Source organism: Gasterosteus aculeatus, chromosome 7 (assembly GCF_964276395.1).
Source record: "Gasterosteus aculeatus chromosome 7, fGasAcu3.hap1.1, whole genome shotgun sequence".
NCBI lineage: Eukaryota > Metazoa > Chordata > Actinopteri > Perciformes > Gasterosteidae > Gasterosteus > Gasterosteus aculeatus.
Window position 1 is genome coordinate 8,623,727 of NC_135694.1, and position 20,355 is coordinate 8,644,081.

The following is a 20,355-nucleotide window of genomic DNA, read 5'->3' on the forward strand; positions in this document are numbered from 1 at the left end:
TCTGGGTGCTAAACACCTCTGTGCGAGCAAAGCGACGTGTCTGAGGTGACCCATGGAGGCTCGTTGGAACACGAGCAAGAGGACACTCCTCTGTTGTTTCCAAATGTTGTCCGTTTACTCATACCGGCAATGTGCTGCGTCCTAGATTGCTGTTCACTTTCAGTCATCAAATGTCCATCACATGGTTATAGTTCAACGATATAACACCATCTTTCCACGGACCGTCAACACTTCATCACATCAAGTTTTCTGCATCAAGTATTTTGGTTTAGATGTCGCTCGTCAGTATGGACCAACGCTGATAGATTTCACCCAGTACCTCGGCTGAAAAAAAACATTCCTGTGGTGAGATAAAAGTGTTAATGAATGTCCTGACTTTTACTATGACCCCCCAAGCTGAGAAAAACAAGTAGAGGCATGAGGTAATGGCTTCAGCATCAACCACTTTGTTGTTGTTGTTGACTTTTACAAAAAACACTGCTCCGTGTCTGCAACGAACCAACAAAGACACTGACGTTATTTAGAAATCCGTTACTTCTAAACATTTAAACCACAATCTCTGGCCTGTGTGTGTGTGTGTGTGTGTGTGTGTGTGTGTGTGTGTGTGTGCGTGTGTGTGTGTGCGTGCGTACCGGAGGTCATGCCAACATGGGAGGGACCGCACCGTCAGGCGGCCACGCAGCTCTCGAGCAGCCCGCCCACCGCGGCTCCACACCGGCAGCAGCGCGTGAGAGACGATGCCAGCCACAGATAGATGGACCTGCGAGGGAGGGTGAAGAGGGGGGGGCGTGTGTGTGTGTGTGTGTGTAAGGGGGGGGGGGACCTGCACAGTGACACAACTCCAGAGTAAAGAGGAGGCGGCGGATGAGTGAGAGGAAAACAAAGGACAAATAAGAGAGAGCGGAGGGGAGACAGGAGACGGGAGAGAGAGAGAGAGACGGTTGGGTTTTCCGCCAGAACCGATGTCCGAGGCCCGCCGGGCGCCAGCTGAAGAGAGGAGACCGAGGCAGAGCGCCTAGGAGCGGCCGCTGGAGTGGAACGCTTCGGGGGGGAGGAGGGGGGGAGAGTGGGGGAGGCCAGGGGGAGGAGGGGACCGCTGGAGCTCTTCTCTGCGCACCGAGAGTGAGTTCATTTTTGTTTTTAAAAACTTCAAACGCGACGTGTCGTTGAAACAGTTTGCACGTCGAATGAGCGATTTGTCTGTGTTCAATGGTTCAGTGTTTCCTTCCGTACTGCGACATTAGTCCATCGCTGCCAATTAGTGACAGGACGCGACGCGGAAGCGCGCGCGCGCGCACGCACTGATCAACTGACAGCTCGCGCGCGTCGGATGGCTTCAAACATTATATAAATTATTCAAAGTAATATTATTTTAGAGAGAAGGATAAATGTATATATAGATGGATAGATAGATAGATACAGATAGATGAACACATTCTAAAACACTACAATACGGTGCATCTAACATTTTTTATAACATAATAATAATAAATAATATTAATAAATCATTTTTAAAAACTCAGAAAAATTAAAACAGAAACCACCGACACAAATACTGTCCATGCTCGGACATTTATTTATAAGTTATAGAATTGAAGCATTTTAGATCTGGGTAAAACACGCAGTCCGTATAGGCTACAAAATGACAGCTTCACCACAATTATAATTTGGAATAAATATCAACTGCTGGAATGCAAATAGGCCTCTCATTTGAGACATAGAGCGATGACCTGTTAACGATAATAAATACACCCAGATCCCAATTTACAAATATGGGCTACCAGTGAGATGTGGGTGCTTTATTCAATGGGAGTTCCCAGTATTGTCAGTTCTCCCAGTAACACCTACAGCCGTCCACCAGTACCCTTCTGAGGTCTAATCTAGTGGTTAATAGCTTTCATTTTCATTGCTCAGTGTTCATATTTTATGCAGCTTTCCGCTGGCTTTGAAAAGCTAATCTGTCCCTGATATAAGCGCATTGGCCGGTTTGCCATCTGGGCTGTATTAAAGAGAGGACAGGGCATTTGAATAATTGATATTTATCTATTTATAGTAGGATTATTCTCTTCATGTTGGACCGAGGGACCTAAGCACTGATCTGTCCATCCATCTGTCCATCCATCCATCCATCCATCTATCTATCTACCCATCTATCTATCTACCCATCCATTTTTCTATAAATCTACTTGTATCTATATATCTATCCATTTCTCCATCTAATCAGCTTGAATTCAAACCATTGACAGTCACGTAAAGCCTAAAATGCTAAACAGCGTCCGTGTCCACATTTTGTCTGCTCCACCTCTTTTCGTCTGTCCTTACATCTGTCCATTTATCACCCGTCCATCTTTCTGTTCAGTGAGCGGTAGCGTATCCATCTGAAGTGGATTAGCGGTGTTATCAATGCTAAGTAGGACTGCTGCTCACACACACATGCACACACACCCTGGCATATACACATGCACGCGCACACAGACACACACAGACACACACAGACACATATATACATGCTACTCTCACTCTATTTCACTCCCCAAGGACCATTGACCATTGTCAGCCCTCTCTCAAGCCTCTTTTTTCTTTTGTGTGGATGTGTAATGTGTGTGTGTGTGTGTGTGTGTGTGTGTGTGTGTGTGTGTGTGTGTGTGTGTGTGTGTTTGACAGTAAACACTCCGATCAAACAGTACTTAACAAGCTGCCTGCACTGATAACAGAGACCAGCGGAAGAGAGGAATAGAGAGGAAGGAAAAAGGGGGAAAGGGGCTTCTGGACGGAGAGGAGGCTCAACAACAAAAAAAAAGAAGGGGGACATGTGTTTAGGATTTGGATTAATTAGTGAGATATTTATGTTATTCACAAACGCGGCGTTCTCTACTCTGTATGACAAGCGTTTCCAGTTAATGTAGGGAGGCCATGCAGAAGGACTCAAGTCATTATTTTCTGGCAATTTGAAAACATAAGAGCACGGTGGCGCCGTAATATGTTCATACTGTGTTGTTATCGTGTCCTTATCCCACAGCGTCGTGCCCCTCCATCTTGTCATTTGTGTTCTTATGCCGTTTTGTGCTTTATTGGAAAGTAGCAAGAAAACGGGAGAAGCGGTTTTGAAGAGAAGCCAGATGTTGACCTGTTAGCGCACGTAGCCCCGGCCCTGCAGTCCGTTGACTTGCACCCGCTTTCTCGCTCTGTTGCAATGTGTGCGTGTCAGGAATCCACTCATGAGAAAAGGAACCCTTTGGAGGACTGTTTCTAAACGTACTCTTGACCCGGCGTTTGAGCCCGTGGTTGGCCGCTGACCTGTTTTTTGCAGTCCAGATGAGCGGAAGTCAATGCCAGTCACATGAGCTGCGTTTGACAACTCGGTGTCGTCACCAGTGACAAACGGAGAACTCGAGTCTCTGAACTCTTATTTCTCACTGAAATATGAAAGTATTCTAATTCTTTATGGAAGTAAAAGTATGAATACAAAATAAAAGTTAAAATGTTGCACTAAGGGAAACTGCACTTTAAGTAATAAAAACAAAACTAATTAAGGAAGAAACAATTGTCATACTATTGTACGATACAATTATGTTATTGTTATTGTTGCCAAAGCATTAATACTTTTAATAATTTTACTGTTAGGTGGAACTCATGTTCAGGATTGCAGATAATGCCATTTTTCTAGATTAGTGTCAATTAATTAATAATAATGATCACTTTTGTATTAATAGAAAGATTATTTTGTTTGTAAAAATTCTGTGACCGGAACCCAATTAAATGTATCAGGGTCTTGTGGCAAAAATCCCCCTTTTTATGTCTCCTTCTCTCCGCCTCCCTCTCTCCAGTGATGGATTCCCCCACGGATCTTTTTGACGACTCTGCTCCCCAGATGCACGCATTCGCTGCCACGCACAGCTCCGCTGATCTCCCTGGAGTTCATCCTCAGCCCATTGCCGGTCGCCCTCCACCCGCATTCAGGTCCCCCGGATTCCCCCTCATCCACCACCTCCTCCAGCCAGGTGGAGCCCCCAGGAGGATTGGAGGTCAACTCAACACCAACCCGAGCACACACAGACACCTGGAAGACAGAGACTTGGAGGAGGACAGAGGGGAGAGGGAGGGACGGGTAGCGCAAGGGGTGGAAGGAGGAGAGGACGGGGCGATGGAGGGAGAGGACAGCTCGCCGGGGGTCAAGAAGAGGCTCGGCGACGAGTGGAGTCAGGACGTCCTGAAGGTGAAGAGGTTGAAGCTTGAGAGCCGACCAAGAGATGGAGGGGCCGAGGTGGGAGGCAGGGGGCGCGAGGGGGTGAAGGAGGGGAAGAGGAGAGAGAGGGAGGAGCTGAAGGAACAGCTGGAGGATGCGAGAGAGAGACTGCAGGCCCTGCAGGAGAAGGTGTGGAGGGCCTTTGGCGAGAAGCACCTGGAAGAGGAGGAGAAGGAGATGCGGTGCAGGAACGGACGAGGAGGAGACGGAGGAGACGGAGAAGACCGCGGCCTGCTGGAGGAGGAGGACATCACAGAAGGGATGTACGACGAAGAGGACATCGATGGCGCAGAGATGGAAAAGGAAACTTTCTCACTCCTCTCTGTCTCGCCTTTCGACAACTTCCACAAGCAGAGGGATGAGACGCAAAAAGACAGCGTGGGGAGGATAGAGAGAGGGAGAGCAGGAGGCCTGCACCTGGAGGGCGTGATGGAGGGGGCGGGGTTGTGGCTGGACTGCGGCGGGCTGCTGAGGGGGGATTGGCAGGGAGGGATCGAAGACGAGGGCGAGGAGGGAGGCCAGAAGTTTGCCCAGGCGCTGAAGGTGGAGCTGGGCAGTGCCGTGGCCCGAGTCATAGACCGGGTCCTCCGCCTCTACACCGAGATGACGGACGCTGCCCCCTCCTCCCCTCCCGCCGCCATCTCCTTCCTGCCGTCCGAAGGCGGGAACGACGGCGGGAGGGAGGGGGGAGTGTGGATGGGGCTTTTGACGAGCGGCAGAGGGGAGGATAAGGTGAGAGGTGAGGAGGGAAAGGCGGTGGGGAGGCCGGATGGAGGAAGAGAGAAGCCCGCCCAGAGGAGGAGCAACGGGAGCGCTCCGCCGCCGGGGCCGCCGCGCCTCGCCGAACCCTCCGATCTGTCCATCCCGTCGGCGGTCCAAAGGTCACATGACGTGCGAAAAGCCCAACCGCTCCTCGGCCCTCCCCTCTCTGCTCACCTGAACCCCTCCCACCCGAACCTCGCACTCCACCACCCGTCTCTACCTCGCCCCCCTCCTCTGTCCCACCCCACCCTCCTGCCCCCGGCGTCGCAACCCAAGGACCTCTCCTTCCACCCGTCCTCCTCCTCCTCCTCCTCTTCGTCCTCTTCCTTCCCCGCGCCTCCCCCTCCACCGCCCCCGCCTCCTCCCCCGCTGCCTCTCCCACTGCTCCACTACTCCATGCAGCAGCTCTTCTCTCGCTCGCTGCACCACCCTCAGCTGCCCCACCTCCATCCGTCCCGCAAGGACTATCTGAACTCCGACCCCTTCCTGGAGTTCTCGACCCACCCGTCATCTCACCCGTCTTTCCCGCCGCTCCCCCTGCTCGGTCATCTGGACCCCTCCATGGCGCGCCACGTCCACGGTGGCAGAGAGAGGGGGATGAGGGGAGACGGAGGGATGAGAGGAGGAGGAGGGATGGACGGAGGAGAGCTCTACCTGACCGCTGGGGGAATATCCTTTTGTCAGCAAAGTGGGGAGGAGCAAGGGAGGGAAATGTCTTTGTTCATGAGTGTGTGTGTGTGTGTGTGTGTGTGTGTGTGTGTGTGTGTGTGTGTCTCCTTAACTGGCCTCATGTTTACACCCAGGAGGGCTTGTCTCCCTGCCATCTGAAGAAGGCCAAGCTCATGTTCTTCTACGCGCGCTACCCGAGCTCCAATACGCTGAAGACTTACTTCCCCGACGTCAAGGTGAGTGCCCCCCCTGCAGGCAACGGGAACGCAAGGGAAAAAGAGCAAAGACCCTTTGAAATGATTTGACAGAAAGGATAACCTCAAAGTTTATGATGAAACAAATACACCGAGGGAAGATGTTTTACACTTTAACAGCAAACTTTATGATTAATAAAAAAAAACACACCTGGAGACACTGTGGAACAGAACGGCAAAATAGTTGAATAGTGAATAATAAAAGACGACACAAAGCATTAAACATATTTATCATTTTAGAAAAAAAATCCCTTTGCCTTTTGAGTATTTTTACTGCAATTTCTGTAAAAAGTCAAATTATTGGTAAACAATTTTAATGTGTCTAGAGGGGCTGAATTCCTGAACCAATTAATCCTCATATTTGATTATAATGTTACCGTTATGAAGCACCAAAACACATTTTCTCTCCGTCTTTGAGCTCCAGTCTAAAGCTGTCTTTAAACTCTGTTATCTGATCATCAGCGTCATACGAAATCATGTAGTAAGCCCCCCCTCACCCCCCGGCCTCCTGTCCACACTTGCTCACATCCTGTCCCTCTGTCTCCCTGTCCTGCTATCTAGTTCAACCGCTGTGTGACCTCCCAGATGATTAAATGGTTCAGCAACTTCAGAGAGTTCTTCTACATCCAGATGGAGCGCTTCGCCCGCCAGGCGGTCCGCGAGGCTCTGACCCGGTGGGGAAAATAGCACTTGTTATTGTTGTTGAACGCAATGCAATCCTAGAAGAGATTCAAGTGGGGGGGATTTGTCAAAAGGTGATACAAGTAATACTTATGACAGTTGAATACTACGGGTACAACGTATGGGATGAATTTCCAAAGTATTCCACGTCATTGAGTGCGTCCGTCCGTCCGATCCAGGGAGGGCGCACCTCGTCTGGGCAGAGAGAGTCACCTGCGAGTGGGCCGCGACACGGAGCTCTACCGCATTCTCAACATGCACTACAACAAAAGCAACGTCTACCAGGTGAGGAGAGTGTGTCCCCGTGCAGCGTGTCCTCGGCTGGAGGCTTTGATACCTCATAGGGATGTCAGGGGGATGAAAGCAAGATATGTACATTTTATTTTCGGGGGGTGGGAGGGGGCTTGAGTCTGATTCCCTCAAAGTGTCTTTAACTGAGTTAGTTACAGGGGTTAAACTTATGTTGTGTCACCAGGGTGCAAATAGGATAAACATCTCAAACTATTACTGCTGTCAATAAGGATTTGGGCTCGGTTTATCTAAAGATAACAATAACAAGATGAATGAAAAAATGTCTGCACTTTTATTACTTTGTTTTGAAAACTGATGGTATTTGTGAGCCTCCCGTTTCGTATAAATGGTATGCATACATTTTGTGGGGGTGTTAATGTTTAATTAATTAAAATTAAAAATATTATCCCCAATGGTTAGACATATTTTATTCCTATGGATCGCAGTTGTCACTATAGTGTGATTAATGTTACCATTACATTGCAGCTTTTAAAGGCTGCGGTGGAAATGTCTTCGCCATCAAATGTCAAATAGTTTTCAAAATCACTGGCCAGTACGGGTATCGAACCCGCGACCTTGGCGTTATTAGCACCACGCTCTAACCAACTGAGCTAACCGGCCATATGTCATGCAAAACCCCTATGGTTTTGAATCTGCACACATGCAACTCTCCAGAAAGTACTAAATGTATTTGATGATCATAAATTGGACACTGTTCAGTTCAGTTCAGTTCAGTAAAAAAGTACATGTCGTGATCTCTCACAAAGTCGTAGGGTTTGCCAAAACTGAAATGGGTTACCAAACTCTGCTATAAACAGAATCCACTCAGCTCATTTTGAATCAGAGAAAACGCGCAGCCTCCAGAGAGCCTCGCTCCACCGCACAGGTGTTTTGGGTTGACTGGCTAATTAGTCTTCTGCTCGGGTGTCATACAGCAGGACGCGCGCAGGTGTTAATTAATAACCTTAATCACGCCCGCGCTCCATCAACACCAACAGTAGGTGTAGGTGCGTATCTGACTTTTAAGCGCCCCCTCTTCTGTCTGCAGGTGCCGGAGAGGTTCATCGAGGTATCGGACGTGGCTCTGAGGGAGTTTTACTCGGCCATTTGGACGGGGAGAGACAGCGACCCCTGCTGGAAGAAAGGGATCTATAAGATCATCTGTAAACTCGACAGCCCTGTTCCGGATGCCTTCAGGCTGCCCGGTTGTCCGGTTGGCTGACAATGGAAGCGCTCTCATCCGGTACATGTGTACACGTGGATGCACAAAAAAATAACTCACCGAAAGAAAGGGATTTTATTAAATTCCATTGAGACCTGCTATTGGCAAATCCACTAAATTCCACTATTCAGCTCGTTCAAAATTCTTTTTTTTAAAAAAAAAAAAAAAAGGAGAGGAGAGGAGAATTTCAGATGCATTTTATTTCACATAGTGTGCAGGGACAAGACATGCATGCTTAATAGGACACACACACATATAGCGCAGTGATGACAGCCTTGTGACTGCACTTATCGAGGAACGTGACTGTAGCATTGAATTAAAACAGGAATTCCATCTCCAAACATTTTCAACCAGTCCACCGACTAGTGAAATCTCCGTGCTGCTACACGGCTTTGATAAAGCAGTTGTGAAAAACAGATTTCAGGAACACTGGCATGGAAATATGAGCATTCTTGCTGTGTAATGCGTGTTACAGTGGGATGGCTACACATCGTGCATTCACGTAAAAAGATACATTCCCTTGTTCACAAAATTTTAAAAAAAGAAGCCATTCTATGCATCCGCTCGGTAATCAAATTTACCGCAAGCATGGGCTCTGCACAGACACATTTACTACAATATTATATGGATATTTTCAGACCAAGAACTTGAGCACAAACCGTCGGCCCATTCTCCACACGGCGTGTTAATACATTTCCCTTGTGAGGATCCCCTGTATCGCTCCTCTCCTTCCTCACCAACACAAAAGCTGTCATGTTTGCATTAATCCAAAGTTGTTGTTTCTTTTATCCACTTAAGAAATGAGGCTGGGAAATCTAGAAGGAAAATGTGAGGACCAATCGTAATTAATGTTGATTATACAGTATATTGTAACTTTTTGGGTTGATTGTGATATTTTAAAATCATGAAGTTGTCCTTGTTTTAGGACAACTGGAGTTCTGTTTGTCTGTATATCCATCTCTTGGTCCAATATTTAATTATTACACAACTTTTGTACATGATGGCACGACGTAATCACAATGTAATTAAGATTCTACCAAGAGGGACAATATATGGAATTTAAAATAGTAAATTAAATGTTTTGTTGTTTACTTGACGTACTGTTGTTGTTGAAATATTTACTTCTGTTTTAAACTAAATAAGCCGGCTGTACAGTTAGTATATATATCAACATTTGTCTCCCAAAGATATTTCAGTAACTTTTACTCTATCTACTGGACATCATGACTCTTATATCGAGAGGAAACTTCTGTTTCCCCTCATAAAAAATGTTGATGGCCGCTCGTCTGGCTTAATCACGCCTCTGAGACCGAGCCCATACGTGTAAACTAATTGTGACGTGTTTCCAAGTGCATGTTTCCTATATTTGCGTTACATTTTCTATTGTAATCGCTTTTTTTCTCGTTGCTTTCATCGGTGTCTCTTTTATATTGTACACATAGATCTGTGCCTCATGCAGACTTGGATGTGACTTTTTTTTGTGTTTGAATTTATCAGTGAATTAAAGTGATACCAGGCTCGTGTTGTGATGTCTGCATTCACACACACACACACACACACACACACACACAGCTCAAACACAAGCGCTCTCTCTCTCTCTCTGGTGTTCAGGGCCTGTTAGCCAACACTAATACCATCATACTTTAAGCCTTTAATCTAACAACATTAAAACACACACACACACACACGTTCTCACTGACACTAATATTTGCATGATGGCTTTGTAAGAGGCTCAGCCTTGGACTGAGTCTAGCCACCTGAGACAGAACACACACCACACACACACATACACACACACACACACACACACACACACGGACAGAGAGTTTCTCTGGTATGCGAGCAATGTATCCGGACCACAGAGGTCTGGCAGAAAAAGCTCCTGTTCTTGACTAACAAGCTGCACAATGGACGTTCCCAAGCTGTGTGCTTCTCATTCTAGTTTTTCGTTTGGCATTTTGCTCCAAACACACATGCAAATGAAAATGTTCTCCATCACAAACTTATTTGGGGATTTTCAGCAGGCGGGGCCCACGGCCCACGTGTGTCAATTACATGAAGCTCTGAATGGAAACTCCTTTTAGCTTCATAAACATCTACTAATGTAACACACTCCATGTGGGTTCAGATGTGTGTCAGGGATTAGTGTTCATGCAGCAGAAGGGGAATTTAATTTAAATTGTGTTACGTATATCAGAGTCGCAGGGTCATATGACTTAAGTCACAAGGTTTGATTAAGCAATGGGGATGAAGAGCCCTTTGCAACAACTCTCTCTCTCACACACACACACACACACACACACACACACACACACACACACCGTCTAGCCACCTGATTAAAATACCTGTGAGGCATTATGAGATTTCATAGTGGGACATTAATAAAAAGCAGATTGCTCATCCATTCATCTGTTTCCCACGCAGTGAAGTTTACCTCAATGGGTGTCGGTGTGTCGGTTAAGACTGACCGGAGATAATTGCTGTGTGATAACCGGTGTTGAAGCCTTACAACCCACCAGTGTGGCAAATTACCGATTTGTGCGCATTTATAAGCGGGCGTGCGTGTCTGGTGGGGCTCAAGAAAAGCAGTATTTCATTGGTTTCGAACGGGAGGGAATTAAAAAGGACGCAGAAATAGTCTCATCTGGCAGCTTCAAGAGGGAACCGATACAAGCCGACGAAAAAGTACCGAAATAACGCAGGAAATCAGGGTGTTCGGGCGTAAAACGTTTAAGCGTGGCTTTTGTGACTGGTAAGAAAAGTTTTCTTCATTTTTGCCACATACGAGAAAGTCGGTAGGAGCCTGTTCCCGTTTCTTTAACTCTTCCATTATGACTAGTTCTCTTCGGTTTTTACCCGGAGGAGTCAGTGGCCGCTGCCACTCGAGCGCCTAACCTGGGACTTTATTTTGAAAACCAGCCGGACCGGATATTGCGTCTCCGCTCACCGCGGCGGCCTTGACGCTGGTCTCTGCCCACACAGGAACCTGGTTCCACGGGACGATGGCGTCAACGGGGCTGCTGCTGCTGGAGTTGGGTCTGTACGCCAGCTGCTTCGTCTGTGGGATCATCGCCGCGGCCTCCATCACCATAGTCCAGGTGACCTTTTAACCCCGAAACGGACCCGCGGGCTTCTGTCTGTCGCGGTCCTCTTCCGGATGGACTCGTGCGCGAGAAAGTTTTCCCAAAGGTCTAAAGTTTACCAGAACGAAACCAAACCTCTCTTCAGCGTGTCGTATGTTGTTCGTACCGTGTTTGTCTAGTTAATGATATACTTAATGATATTTTCGAAAATAATAACTTTTTTCTGTTGCTTTAAAAAAATGTAACAAATTGCATAACTAACTTCTCACTTATTACATATTAGCAGCCGTCACAGCGCGAGCAGGTAACAACCCCCAAAACGCACTTTCACTTCCTGTAGATGTCTTCACTCTGGTGCGTGTTGTCCTTATTGGCGTGCACGTTGTCCCTCATCACAGTGCAGCTCCCTCGTGACGCCCACCAAAGACAAAAAAAAAACCCCGTCACTTTAATTACAAAAATGCTTTAGGCTTTAAGTTAATTTTCTTTGTTTGGGTGACCAGGGGATGCGTGCATGTGAAAAAATGTGCGCTGCCCTCACCACGTGACCACAGCGTCCTCGTGCCCAATTATTCTCTCAACTCCCTTTATACAAGTCACATGCTGCGGTGTGTGTGTGTGTGTGTACTATTTTGTTGTTGCAGTCTCACCAGTGATGAAGTTGATGAAACATTGCAACGCAAACTCGACTATAATCCTGCACGCGAACAAAGGCACCTTGTTAAATAGTTTTGTTTCTCAGGGTAACTTCGGAGGCCGCTGCATGCTGTATGGACTCGTCGACTACAACGCCACCGCCGACCTTATTGCCGTCAAGTCCTCCAGCTCCTCGTCTCTGTGCTACTTCGTGGCGACCGTATCCGTCATGGTGGCGGTGGTGTGTTTCTTGGTGTCTCTGTACTGGCTCTACATGTTCTGCATCGACGGGGAGATCCGAAGGTGAAGCTCGCCGTACGCCGCCGTGCTCTCCAGCCCTGTGGAGGGGGGGAAGGGGGATGGAGGGGGGGGGATGTTCCACAGGCTTTTCAGACCAGTTCACTCGATGGACTCGGGCCGTGTCTAAGTTGAAGGCAGATGAACACATGATGAACTTAACACACCAATGTCTAAGCACTCAGAATATCAGAGCAGCATGTTGTTAAAGCTGCACCCATTTTCCCGCGCAGCCTTCAAGTTAGTTTAATACGTATATGTAATATTCCTTGTTCATCTGGTTGACAGAGTTGTATTCTTGTTTGAGACAGAGAAACATTTTAGCTGCCAGGTTTACAGACCGAATGGTACAGCTGGAGTGGCGGCATAAAAAAAAACCTTAAGTAGTTTTTAAAAGCTATGGGGACGGGAATTCTAGGCGTGTTGTCGTAGCAGCCGTATCTGATGCAATTATCTCCTTTCGTTCAGCGGTTGAAATGACCTTTTTAAAACGTCCTCCCTTTCTCTTTTTCCACCCCATCAAAAGCTGCTCACCGCTCGCGCTCTTTCTGTCCCGTCTGCCCCCCACCGCAGGGAGCGCGTGTGGATGAACCTGAACGTAGCCGCCAGCGGCTTCTTCCTCTTCTTCCTGCTCATCACGGGCTGCATGCTGAAGATCGGACGGGACGCGCTCTGCAACTCGCTCCTACAGATTGTTCCCAACATCACCAGGTGGCCCACGCACGCGCACACACACACAACAGGACACAAATGATGCGTTTCAAACGGAAGAACCTGTAACTTTGTAACGTGTGATCCATTTCTGTCTCTCGAAGCTGTGACGAGGCCCAGACCAGAAAGTGGGTCAGTCCACTTAGAGGGGCGAGATTCTTCAACAGTCTATACAACGCCGAGGTCAGTGAACGGACACGTCGCTCTTTGTGTGGACCAAACGTTCACTTTCATTCATATGTAGTAAAAAAATAATAATAAGCTCGCTAATACGGCGGCGGGTGACTTAAGTGACCTCTTTCCCCCTCAGACGGCGGTGTGGGTCAACTTCTTCCTCTGGTTCATCATCGGCGTGCTCGTGATCCTCCAGAGGCGTCAGGGTTCGGGGTCAGAGGTCATCGGCGGGCCGGCCGGGGGCCTGTTCGGCGAGGCGGGGGTGACGGACGCAGAGACGGAGCCGTTTTTCAACCGTCCCGCGGGGCCTCAGTGAAGGACACGGGGGAAGGGGAGAGGATGGAGGGGGGGAGGGGGGGTCACAGGATGACTCGCATGCAGGAGTAGATGAATATGCAGCTTTGTCCAGCGAACACATTCGGTGAGAGTTTGAGCGGAAATGACTTTTGCTCATCTTAGTTTTCGGGTGTTGCGACACTTTGGTTTAAAGGAAGTGTTGCGCCTCGATAAGGAAAACCTGTGCGTGCAGAGCACAATGGAATAGCAATCCATGCTGCCCCCCCTCCCCTCCTCGTCGAGTAGAGCGTGTTTACACTCACACCTTTCCCGCATCTACTCATGTCTACCGGGTCACGCGGGCAGACGGTGTTTATGGCAGGCGTTTGTTTCTTATTTAACACATTTTGGGAGTGACAGACAAAAAATTAACAAGGTCCTCAAAAAGCTTTTTATTTTTTATCCCGTGACTTTGTAGTTTGTACTTTGTTTCTACGATGTGCCAAGCAGTTTTACTCCCATCTTTATTTATAACAAATTATTTAATTTGATGTCAAGGCACATTGGCATTTTGAATCATTGAGTGTTTGATCTCAGATCGGTTCAGTTGAAACAATGTGGGGGGATCACTGCATATAGAAATGGAGTAAGATTTCTTTATATTAATTTACCAATAATTCAGGGGGATTTTTCCTTTTAATGACAATATATTCTCCACTGGCCTAACTGTTACATCTGATATCCACTCTAGTTTTACTCAGAGGTGCTCATCCAGTACTCCAGCCTGATACTGCGTTTAGGATAAAGAAAAGCTGAATGTTGAGGTATTAACTTCTGTTTGCGGTGATGTTACTCGACACATGGAGCGTTTTTAAACCAATAAACCAAAGAGTTCAAACCCAATGAATGTGCTTTCTTTTGGTGTTGTAACGTTGAGCTGTGTCTCCCTCTGCTGCTCCCTGACCAGTACTCACTGGTACCTTTTGGAAGTTCTTGTTTCACGTAGTGTTGGAGAATAGTTTTATATCAACAAAGGCAATTCTGAGTATTTGATGTTGTGCGATGAGATATCATCTTAATGTTGAGACTGTAAAGGTCACCAAGGGGGAATAATACTATATTCATTCTGCCATCTCATTCAAGTAATAAAGCACAGTGATTTATGACAAGATAACAAACTAAAATAGTTACTTTTATGTTCCCCTCCCTCTAGAAGCCTGTTTCTGGATTGGTTTGGCCTCTAGGTTCGATATTTTTAAATAAACAACAAACTAAAAACCAGTGCTGCCAGCGGTTACCCGGCAGGTCAAAGTAAACCGTTTACACCTGCTGTTATAACAAGCCTCTTACTCCCTGAACTGCCTAATCTCTGCGGATTAACTGACCTATCTTGAGCCCAGAGGTAGACTAAAGAGAAAGCGAGGGAGGGAAAAGGTGGGACGGGACTGAGAGGGAGACGCGCGCCGACACCGCCTGATGATAAAAGAATACCTGTCCACAGACAGGTATTCTCCGCCGTCACCTAAAGCACCCGAGCTGCTGTCCGAGTCGGACGCGGACAACCGGGAGGAGAGCGGATTCTGGAGAACGCCGAGGACCTTCTCGCACTCGAGTCTCAGAAGAAGGCCACGAAGCTTGTGATTGGCTTGACTTTGGAGCGTATGGTAAGACCTTTCCCCATTTGGCTGTTACTGCTTGGGAACAGATGAGCTGTGTGTATACAGAAGAAGAAGAAGAGGAGTGGTGACACAAGCGATGCAGGCCGATGGCTGATGCGAGGATAGAGATAGAAGAGAAGCGCAGCGCGGTGGCCACTGTAGAGCGAGCTAAGCCGCGATAAGCCTCTTTCAGCTACTTCACTCGCTGCAGATCAAACGTTCTGGTTTAAAACCTGTGCTGGACTTGTGACTGCGAGCTGTTGATTCACTTCATCTGATATTTTGGCAGGATGGCGGTAAAGTTTCCTGCCCCTCCCAAAAAAAAATGTAGAGCACCAAATCTCAAAAACAAATCACAGAGAGGCCCAGACAGACGGCTGAAAAGCCTCCGAGCCTCCAATCCGCATCCTCATTTAAAGTCCAGATGCCGCTTCGTTTGACCCTCTGACCTTTCCTCCCGTCGCTTTCCAGAACATGTCCCTCAACCAGTGCGAGTCCGTGGCGGTGAGCGTGGAGTCCCTCCTCAACGACGCCAAGAGGATGCAGCTGCAGTGCCGTGAGCGCAGCGAGCAGCTCTCCGCGGCCTCCACGCAGCTGCGGGTGGAGTCGGCCGCCTTGACGGAGCGGTGCGAGTCGGCGCAGCTCGACATGGCCCAGATCCGCCGGCAGCTGGACGAACTGTTGGACACCAAAGCGGCCTTCGAGGCCAGGGAGAGGCAGGCGCGTAAACTCAGCAGACACCTGTGAGGAAGCGGAGTGGGGGGGGGGGGCGGTGATGTCATGGCTCCCAGTGGAACAGATGGATCCCAGTTTGTGGGCAGAATGTTAATGTAATCCCTTGTGTCAAATTAAACCACATCCAACTATACGTGTTTGTCTCTCGTCAGTGCTCCTCATTGGGCTTCAGTCCGCCCTCATTTTCCACCTCGCGTTGACTCGATCATATCACAGCGAAGTGACAAAGCGCAACCGAAGTCTGTCCCACTTTTAACGAGTTACGCCTGAACGCGTGCGTCACTGGGCCGTTGTCATGGAAGCGCACGAGCTTCGGAAAACAGCCAATTCCAGGGCTCTTCCCTACATACATAACGTTACCGACTGCAGGAAAACACACGACGCACTTCGAGGGCTGAAAGGAGGCCGTGACACGTTCTGCACGGTCTCTCTAAATGTTGAGTTCACCCTCGAAACCCCACAACTGCAACCGCGGCTGCGTTTCACAGTCAGAAAACCTGGAGCATCAAATGAAAGAACACGCAAAACCGTGTCACAAAAAAAAGATTACAATTTAATTACTGTTATAAATCATTCTATAAATACATGGTTGTCACATCATTAAGAACCTTTTTTAAATAGCAATATAAAACAAACAAGCGGTCAAAGGGAGGGGAGGGGAGGGGAGGGGGGGAGATCTGGAGGAGAGAAAATGGTTGCACGGTGGAAACAGCTGGGAATGTTGTGCACGTTGTGCGTGTGTGAAGTTTGGTTGTTGCTCCTGGTGGTCTTCAGTGAGATCCCCCCGTTATCACCGTTCTGAAACAATCATTGCAGGTGGATTACAGGATGGAGGGTCTCTGAACACTGTGGGGTTTGTAGATCTACGCTAAGGGTTGACTTGCAGACTCACTTTCAGCTTTCTTCTTCGATGGCGACAGGGCTACTTTAGCCTGAAAAGCACGCAGAGAGCAAATGACCAAACTACACGTGGGGCTGGGATTCATCGAGCTGGTTACTTGTTATGTAGGGTGGTATGAGGCGTTGATGTCGAGGAATGTCTTCCCCTTAATTAAGTGCAAAGTTACATTTAAGTGTAAAAATGTGGGAGCTGAAACAGAAGCACATTTTGTTTTACCTTCTTGATAGCAGTCCAGTCTTCGAGGATGTCGATTTCTCTCAACATGTAGACGATGAAAGGCCCTGTGAGGCAGCGGGGGAGGCGAGTTAAATCGACTTGAGGGTGAAAGGTGAACGATGAGGTCGACGGGTGACAGACTGAGAAAAGGTGCGTTTACCTGAAACCAGAGCTACCTTCTTTTTCCTCTCTGACCCACCCAGCAGGTCATTTCTTTTACACTGCTTGCCCCTCAGCTCATCACTCCACTCTGGAATGAAAAAATATCGATCTTTCATTGCATAAACAGAATTTTTAAAACTGGCATTCCAATTTTCTCTAACCAAAGTGACCAAACGTTTAATGTCAGTCAAAGCGCAGCAGGTGACCTGAGGTGAGGTCCACATTCTGTCTGTCCTCCTCCAGTCTTCTGATTTTCTCCAGCAGTTCGGTCTTCATGGCGTCAAACAGCAACGCCTGCTCGCTCTGTAGCCCACAGACACAATCCCATACAGACCTTTGGGCCTCGGGGACTTTCTCCGCTAGCATTGTGCGAGTGTGCGGCACGTACCTCCAGGTGCTGCTTTGCTCCTTGTTGTTCACACTCGTACTTGTGTTTGATCACCTGTAGACACAGCTCTTTGTACACTCCTGCAGGTAAAGACAGAAGGAGGAGACCTTTAGTTCAGGTTGTCTCCTTAGTAGCGACACCAAACCTCTGACTACTCATCGCAGCGGGTTTCAGTTTCTTATCTTTTCAAGTTCAACGCACGTCATTTATTTTTAAATGGACCTTTGTTTATTACATGCTGGAATTGATCACTCACTCACTAATAGAGTAAAGACTGGAGACGCTTCGCTCGGCTCGAGAGGTTCGTTTGTTGAACAGCCCCACACACTGGCCAAGTGTTGTATCAGGCTAATTGAGACATTGAGAACATTTTAAAATACTTACTGTTACGTCATTCTTTTTTTTGTTAATATTCATACAATGCGCATTGTATTTTGAAGCCAAGTCAATAAGTTGTTTTATACATTAAATGGCAAGCCAGCCACATTGAATAAAATCTATACCGGTAACATGGTTATCGGTGTGGCCTCATTCCGCTGTGGTCAAAGTGATTTGCTCCGAGCGGATTCAAATCCCAGCTCATCATGTTCTGTTTTTCAATGTTGTACTTACCAGCCACTTGCGTTCGTATCTGCATGCTCTCCTGTAGTGCAGCCAGTGGTTCTTTGTATTCTCCGGCCTTCCCCGTCAGCACCTCGTCCAGCTTCACCTTCACCTGGTTCTGCCGCTCCCGAAACAACCTGCAATCACACGGTGGAGTCAGCCTTCCCCTTTTCCACTTGATCGGGGTGATTTCAAACCCCGCCAAGGGGGACAGTGTCAAGTTCAGTCCCCCCTCCTGTCTCCGCTTACTTCTCTTTTAGCTCCTGAAATTGTTTTTCCAGATCCAGCATCTCATCTAGACATTCTCCTCTCCTCCGCTCACAGTCTTCATCATCCATCTCTTCGTAGCGTGCAGGGAGCGAGACAGAGACAGTTAAGACGAGTGGCGTTGCATTCAATCAGAAAACGACACAGCGGAGGACTTCACTGTACCTGAACTCTCCTCTTCCTCCTCCTCTTCCTCTTCTTCCTCCTCATCCTCACTATCGTCCAAGTCGCTATCCCGCTCCTCCGTGCTCTCCTCCATGGTCTCCTCTCCTCTCCCATCTCCTCTTTCATCCCCGCGCAGCTGCTCCACCTCTCCGTTGGCCTCCGGGAGTTGGGACTCTCCTTCTGCCTCCATCTCCTCTTCCGGCTCCCTCGCGTTGGGTTGGGCGGGCATGGCTGGCAGACACACACACATACGCACACACACAAAAAGACAAAGGCAGTGTATTTGGGTGAAGGTGTGAAAGGTCAGCCAAATCGTGGCTCTCCTTCTCTGGTCGAGCTGTGATCGTCATTTGGTACACTCATGTGTTCCGACCTTTTATGCATCCACTACTGAAGGGAGTAAATGTACTCCGATAATGAAATAACACACATATGTTGGCCAATTGGTTTGACAGCTTTCTATTTTGCTCCATATGGGTTGATGTTGAAGAATGACGACACTGCACATGGGCTGCAATAGTGAGCCACAGAGAAAAGAACAGAGAGGAGACAAAAGGGGTATTATGCAACTGCGTGGTCCAAAAAGACAATAACGCCTGGTTGATTGCAGCTTACTGTGCAGATGGGGAATAATTTGAATAGAACAACACCGGGAAGCCCGCGACACGTCGAGCTACCGTGTCGCTTCCGGAGATCTGTCATGCAAAATAAAACAACCCGTACCAGAACGAGCATCTGCACCGTTTTGTTCGTCTGAAGGTTTAAAAAGAAAAAGAAAAAAAGACGACACATTTTAAATAATTTACCTGACACACAGCAGCCAGAGAGGCAAATATTAAAAAGAATGCGGCCATTGACCGTTCATATCCCTCAAACCTTTTCTACGTACATTAATAGGACTTTTATTTTGTTGCCATACCGGATGTTCTGTTTGAGTCTGTGGTGACCACTGGCAGCGTCCGTGATGTCATACAGTAAAACTGTAAACGTTATGGAGACGGCGGCGCTGTTCAGACTGCAAACAACGACCCGAGTCCAGAGCGGTTATACACCCCCAGTGCTGTCTTCTTTATTGCAAACCTCAAATAGATTTAAAGAGGGTCGTCGTTGCATTTTATCGTCTGAATAACGGCATTTAAAAAAAAGACAAACGCCGTGAAGTCAAGTGCATCGCTAGCGAACAATCGAAACCACACGGCGAGGAAATGACCGGCTGCTCCTCACACCGTCAACGCCGCTCAAGTTGATCAACTCACGGATGTGTTAACCTTGCCTTCTCGACGTTTGTTAGTTAGCAATATAACGACCGCGGGGATGCGTTTAAGTAGGTTGAAGCGCCGCCGGGCGGCTTTCATTCCGACCATATCTCTCAACTGTACGTGGATTAACAAGTGACGTCCTGCGTCCGTGGAGGCAGGCGCCGCTGCTCGTGGACGGATAAGCCCTCGCGGCCCCGGCACCAGTCGGCTTACCTTTCTCCCGCTGCTCGGCAGTACAAAGTTAAAGTATCATTGTCTATATTTCCATTTTTAAAAAGTACTTCCTCTTCACTTCGGTCTTCAGTTCGACACTTTGCGGGACTCTCACGACCCGTGGATTCAACCAATCAGCGTCCAGCCGTCGCGGAAGAGTCAGGATGACCAAGAGGAGCGACCGCCCCTAACGACGCGCGTCCAATCAAAACGCTGAAGCAGGTTTGAGCGGACCAATTATAATCCAGTTTAGTGCTGGCAACAGTAGAATCAACCAATAGACTGGATTTAAAATACCGCGCATCTCCCTTTTTTCAATCTCAATATTATTTACAGAGTATAATATCTGGGAGATTATAATATTATCCGTAATTATATAATGATCCTAAAAAGTTAAACGGTACTCCTTTAATGTGTATGCAACACAGATTCATGTCACGGAAGGATCCAACTTCATCATCATTCTTTTTTATCATGCCTGTAGAT

The 20,355-nt window shown here is 47.8% G+C and overlaps 3 protein-coding genes, 1 long non-coding RNA gene and 1 other non-coding gene across 7 annotated transcripts; 3 read left to right on the plus strand and 2 right to left on the minus strand.

The window, feature by feature from the left end:
* The first annotated feature begins 705 nt into the window (after window positions 1-705).
* Window positions 706-9,643, plus strand: prox3 (prospero homeobox 3). Of its 2 annotated transcripts, none has more exons than XM_040180135.2 (6): window positions 706-1,122; window positions 3,828-5,677; window positions 5,800-5,913; window positions 6,493-6,605; window positions 6,792-6,897; window positions 7,952-9,643. In XM_040180135.2, coding segments are annotated over exons 1-6 (2,358 nt in total). In that variant the 5' UTR covers window positions 706-1,121; the 3' UTR covers window positions 8,126-9,643. The 2 variants fall into 2 exon arrangements, with proteins under 2 accessions (XP_040036069.2, XP_040036070.2); XM_040180136.2 differs by having other exon boundaries at window positions 5,806-5,913.
* Window positions 7,451-7,524, minus strand: trnai-aau (transfer RNA isoleucine (anticodon AAU)). The gene has a single exon. It is a non-coding gene; the product is annotated as a tRNA-Ile (tRNA).
* Window positions 9,644-10,703: 1,060 nt separating the features above from the next.
* On the plus strand, window positions 10,704-14,205 carry tmem179ba (transmembrane protein 179Ba). Its single transcript, XM_040180137.2, has 6 exons — window positions 10,704-10,877; window positions 11,108-11,223; window positions 11,951-12,147; window positions 12,715-12,852; window positions 12,957-13,035; window positions 13,163-14,205. The coding sequence occupies exons 2-6, from the start codon at window positions 11,128-11,130 to the stop codon at window positions 13,340-13,342; spliced, it is 690 nt and encodes a 229-aa protein (XP_040036071.2). The 5' UTR covers window positions 10,704-10,877; window positions 11,108-11,127; the 3' UTR covers window positions 13,343-14,205.
* Window positions 14,206-14,706: 501 nt separating this feature from the next.
* On the plus strand, window positions 14,707-15,828 carry LOC144410326 (uncharacterized). Its single transcript, XR_013468293.1, has 2 exons — window positions 14,707-14,966; window positions 15,432-15,828. It is a non-coding gene; the product is annotated as an uncharacterized LOC144410326 (long non-coding RNA).
* Window positions 15,829-16,227: 399 nt separating this feature from the next.
* On the minus strand, window positions 16,228-20,056 carry brms1 (BRMS1 transcriptional repressor and anoikis regulator). Of its 2 annotated transcripts, none has more exons than XR_013468292.1 (10): window positions 19,870-20,041; window positions 18,398-18,628; window positions 18,215-18,305; window positions 17,975-18,102; window positions 17,363-17,442; window positions 17,181-17,277; window positions 16,973-17,062; window positions 16,813-16,877; window positions 16,588-16,741; window positions 16,228-16,493 (listed from the first exon to the last, which is right to left on the minus strand). XR_013468292.1 is itself a non-coding variant. In XM_040180140.2 (10 exons), the coding sequence occupies exons 2-10, from the start codon at window positions 18,624-18,626 to the stop codon at window positions 16,486-16,488; spliced, it is 828 nt and encodes a 275-aa protein (XP_040036074.2). In that variant the 5' UTR covers window positions 18,627-18,628; window positions 19,870-20,056; the 3' UTR covers window positions 16,228-16,485. The 2 variants fall into 2 exon arrangements, 1 of the variants encoding a protein (XP_040036074.2); XM_040180140.2 differs by having other exon boundaries at window positions 16,588-16,627; window positions 19,870-20,056.
* Window positions 20,057-20,355: the final 299 nt, after the last annotated feature.